We start from the raw sequence: 5,567 nt of genomic DNA, 5'->3' as shown, positions 1-5,567 counted from the left end.
CACCACACTATGATCACCATATCCATTGTATAATAACAGTATTCGCACCACACTATGATCACCATATCCATTGTATAATAACAGTATTCGCACCACACTATGATCACCATATACACTGTATTCTAACAGTATTCGCACCACACTATGATCACCATATACATTGTATAATAACAGTATTTGCACCACACTATGATCACCATATACACTGTATTCTAACAGTATTCGCACCACACTATGATCACCATATACATTGCCAAATGAGGGAAATGAAAATTTCAAACAGCGTTTAAAACTTGTCTGAATAATTTTTGAATGTCCAGTCTTCGTTATATGTGCAATTATATCGTTAGCAATTATTTTTAAATTCTATATTAATTCATGTTGTGAGTGAATTTGTTTGTTTGTACGCAACAACTCCTACAGTTTTAGAGCTAGGCGGAACAAACTTAACATGCAGTACCCACTATCAAGAGAGGTTAAAACGTCATCCAAGCACGAAGCAGGTCTAGAAGCAGATTTTCAGGATCCCGGATACGCCATGTTTTGATTTAGAGTTATAACGTAATAGTTCTAGAAGCACTAAATTGATATGTTAGTAATTCCCAAACTTGATTATAGGAAAGAAAATGTAATATGACAGCTTAGTTCAAGACACTCTTAGTTATTTGTAAAAGGATTCAACAAAACATGAACGAAACTCTAGACGTGTGATACAGTAATTCTATCCTGGTTTTGCATGTAAACTTGTTTCGCAATAGCATACCTCGCCCATCAATTGAATGTACAATTAAGTACCATGGAAACATGAAAATGATGCTTCTTAAATTGATCACTTAACATTAGTCAAACTCATAATCTAACAAATATAAAATGTTATTCACAGGAGCTTACTTTATATTCTTTCTTTCTTGTTAATTCCAAAACTTAAGTCCAAACTGCAACTTGAAAATTAATTTTATTTTAATATATATACACAAATGTACTAAGCATTACAAGGTTCAAAATATTACATCTTTTAAATTATATTTTTGATTTCAGTCGGTTGGTGTAGCTTTTGTAGCTTTAAGACTGGTATTTAGCCAGTAACAATACATGATACATAAAATATTAACATTTTTAATAAAGTCGTAATGTATATAAATCACACATCCCAGTAAAAATATTTCACACATTAATATAAATCACGATCATATATTATATAAATCCATAAACAATAAAAACCTATAAATAACAATCATTAAAACCTGTACATAAAATATAACTTAAAAACTTAGGAAATCCACGAGTTATTTAAATAAGATTAAAAAACTTCTATTTTTTTTCCATAAAATAACTTTCATAAAGTAATCATTTTTGTTAATTATCATAAAATCAAAATGGAAAACAAAAACAAAATACTTTAAATGGGTCATGGGTACTTTAGACACAGTTGTAAAAATGTTCTGAACATCTGTAGTCTGTCTTGGGTTTCTAACATGAAACTTACGTTGATTCATTCTAAATCATAACTTTTCAGTTTGGCCAACTTAACTTTCAGCAGTTATTGTACATTTTAATATATAAATAGAGTTCTTAGAACATCAAGACAAATATATTTTTTTTTAATTTTAAACTGAATAGTTCTGTCTGTATTTCTAATTTCATTACCTTCTTGTCTATTTTCAATATTATGTTTATAGCAAAGTTCAAGTTTATAGGTTATATATATAAGCTATTATAACATTAGTAATACCTATAACTCTTATTATAGGGGTAGATGTGCAGATAGCAGTTAATTAAAGTGTTTTTTTTATATATGTTTACTTATATATATTTCGACTTTGCTAAATATTATGTATTTTTTTAATTATGGTTAGTTGGAAGGACAGTGTTAAAGATACGAAAGCACTATGGAAAACCAAAATATAAATAAAAAAGATACAATATTTTGAACCTGCTGGTGCTTTGAATATTTATATATATTTATTATGCTCGAAAAGATCGCACCCTTATATATTTCATATTTTGGATATATACATATAAAGCTCTGTTTGATACAATACATCGTTACTGTCATTAGTACATTTCATTTAGGAAGAATCAAATTTTAACAATTCCTTAGAAGCAAAGTCGGTATTCTAACTTTGGTGGAGCTAGTGTTTGTTCTTGGAATTTCGCGCAAAGCTACACGAGGGCTATCTGCGCTAGCCGTCCCTAATTTAGCAGTGTAAGACTAGAGAGAAGGCAGCTAGTCATCACCACCCACCGCCAACTCTTGGACTACTCTTTTGCCAACGAATAGTGAGATTGACCGTAACATTATAACGCTCCCACGGCTGAAAGGGCGAGCATGTTTGATGGATTCGAACTCGCAACCCTAAGATTGCGAATCGAGCTCCCTAATCACCTGGTCATACCGGGCCTGGAGCTAGTGACTTCTTGATTATTCTATATTAACAATCCAGAATTCAGAACAATCCAGAGTTCCCCAAACAAGAACAATCAAAGCATGTTGTGCAAGAAGAAAGATTTTAGCTTAACATAACTACAGATACGTCATTATGAAGCGAGAGAAAATAGATTTGTTTTCGAACTCTATCTGCATTTGTGCAGTTTGAGTCAGCAAATATACTGTACAGAAAAGCTATGTTTTTTATTGTGTGTGTTTGATGTATTTCTAAAATGCCAAATGGTCATTCACTACGAGGCTGAATCAGGCTCACACGTATATATGTAGTACATACTACAAAGAAACGTGAGAGTTTTTCTTACTATTTTTGAGCTTTCTTTTCACTCACTATCGTAAAATGGGGCGAACAGTTGTTTCAAAATGTTCATAACTAATGTTTTTGACATTTTACACTTTAACTTAAGCCAGAAATCCTAAGTCTATCATTCACTGTCTTTAGTGGGGTGATTATTGTTTTTTGAACTGATTCTGGTAATAGCACGAATATTAAAATCAAACTGATTTAAATTGTTTTGTTTTTTAAGCTCAAAAGCTATACAATGAGCTACTACGCTATGCCCACCACAAGCATTGAGCATGACTTTTCTCGTTATAAGCTCTCAAGCTTTTCACCAAGCCATCGGAAGCCCTTTAAAGTTCTCATAATATCAAACTTATTTTGTCGTTTAACGTAGAGCGGAGGCGTAGTGGAGTGAATAATTTAAAATATATTATACTTCTCTCTGAAAGGCCATCACAGTTTCGACATGCATCGCAAATTAAATCGTTTTTGTCAAAGCAGCTACAACTCGACAAATCCCGCATCAGCTTTCACCTTGAATAAGTTCACATCATTTAAGTTTTTTGAAATTCACAGTAGGAAAGTTTAAGAAGTAAAACTTAGACATGACTAATTTCTCACTTACAGTGAACGTGTGCTTTAAAAAAAATGTTCTCCGTCTTATAAACATAAAAGCTAAGGTGAGCTTTAGAGCCTATTTTCAAACATAACATTCTTTATAAAAAGTTGAGAGAAACTAGAGTCGTCAGCTACACCGTAATCTTGACAAATATGCAAGTTTTTGTTCATATTTTTTCATAACTAGCTAAAACACATCGGTAAATTATTATAATTTCAGATAGTTTAGATCAGTGATTCTTTTGACTGACATGAAACATCTTTAATGACTTGAAACATGCGCCCGGTATCACATGTCGTGTAGTATGATTCATCTACATAACGTATATTTGCGTTCACTTTTACAAACGTTTTCCGATGTCAATATAATCTTTAGCCTTATAAAAATAAGATTCACTCGTACATGAAAGATAATGGCAAGCAAATGTCGCCACAAAACTTGGGAGAAAATAAAACTACTGTATGGTGCGTTGAAATTATGCGCTTGCGCAAAACGGATTTGTATCAATATGCCTATTGAGTGATTATCTGATTATCTCATAATTTCTAGGTTAGAGTATTCAAATAAGATTAAACTGAGTAGGACAGCTTTATAGTGATGTAACCACGACAATAACAGCTTGACAATGATGTACTCACAACAATACCAGCTTGACAATAATGTACTCAAAACATTACCAAATTGACAGTGATGTAATCACGACATTATCAGTTCGACAATGATGTACTCACAACAACAGCTTGACAATGATATATTCACAACAATACCAGCTTGACAATAATGTACTCAAAACATTACCAAATTGACAGTGATGTAATCACGACATTATCAGTTCGACAATGATGTACTCACAACAACAGCTTGACAATGATATATTCACAACAATACCAGCTTGACAATGATATATTCACAACAATACCAGCCTGACAATGATGTATTCACAATACTGATTTGACAAGGATATACTCACAACAATACCAGCTTGACAATGATGTACTCAAAGCGATACTAGCTTGACAGTTATGTATCCACAACAATATCCAATTTTAATAACATGCGATAGTTATAATATGCTTCACATCAATGTGTTTTGTGGTGTTTAGTCCTCTTCTAAGAAGTAAAATACAAGTTTTTTATCTATATTTATACTTACAAACTAGACTTAAGAACAACATAAAAGTGAATTCCTACGTTTAAATATTTGAAGAGTATGACGACTGAAGTTTAGATAACGAAAAAGCAGGATATTAAAGTACAAACTTGATAAGGGTTTCAGGGTTTGAAGGTACACCAACATGAAAAAAAATGAGTTTCTTTGAGTATAAACATAGTTAGGTTTTTAGAATTTGAGGAAATGCCAACATAGTGAAAAAACAGGATCTTAGTGTACATACTAGGGTAGGTTCTTAAGTCTATGTATATGCCAACATGATATAACAAAAACATTCCTAGTGAACAATCACAAAAAGAATGTAGTGTGTTTTTCTCCAACTTGTGCTTCTTCATTTTTTAGTATGTGGATATACACAAATCTGGCCGACATGATTCTCACCCTGCTGATTCCAGTTATCCTGATCGTATCGATGAATTTCATGATTAGTTATGTTCTGTACACGTTTCGTGTTGATCACAAGGAAGTTAAAGATCCAAATTTTCGGCAGTCTTTTTCCCTTCAGAAAACAAGTAAGCTTATTTAATAAATCTCGTGTTAATAGTATCAGTGAAGCTGCTACAAATATATTGCAAGGAAAATGCAAGTTCAGTATATCTATATACAACTAAAACTCTGAGATTGTTTGTTTGTGGGCTTGTCTGTAATTAAATACAGCAAAAACGGCGCATAGTAACGCCATATTTGTAATGAAATAAAAATAGAAATGAGAATATAAACAGAATAAAATAAGTTTCGTTAAAATCGGATAACGGATTACCGAGTTAGCCCCGTTTTTCGGTTCACTTTTATGAAAATGTCTAGATTAATTTAGGTACACTAGATGGCGCTACATATCGGTTTATCTATCTATCTATTCGTTTTCTACCTGACGAATCACTTTAAAATATCTTCTATACAATAATATATGCACAACAGAAATTAAATGATGAGATGAAAGTGTGTTATAACGGCGCGTAGAAAGAACAACAATAAAATGGACCTACAATATTATTGACTACTTGCAAATAGTAACTATGGAAACGAGGTAATGAAATAAAAATTAAGT

The 5,567-nt window shown here is 32.0% G+C and overlaps 1 protein-coding gene across 1 annotated transcript in view; it reads left to right on the top strand.

Annotated features, from left to right (window-relative positions):
- The window catches only part of LOC106468727 (thyrotropin-releasing hormone receptor-like), a 13,915-nt gene that overhangs the window by 4,316 nt on the left and 4,032 nt on the right, over positions 1-5,567 (top strand). Inside the window, exon 3 of the mRNA XM_013929171.1 lies at positions 4,862-5,031. Coding sequence (XP_013784625.1) covers positions 4,862-5,031 — 170 coding nt within the window. The remainder of the gene's footprint in view (positions 1-4,861; positions 5,032-5,567) is intronic.

This window comes from Limulus polyphemus, unplaced genomic scaffold, assembly GCF_000517525.1.
Source record: "Limulus polyphemus unplaced genomic scaffold, Limulus_polyphemus-2.1.2 Scaffold3137, whole genome shotgun sequence".
Classification (NCBI taxonomy): domain Eukaryota; kingdom Metazoa; phylum Arthropoda; class Merostomata; order Xiphosura; family Limulidae; genus Limulus; species Limulus polyphemus.
This window is presented reverse-complemented; position numbering and strand designations above follow the sequence as displayed.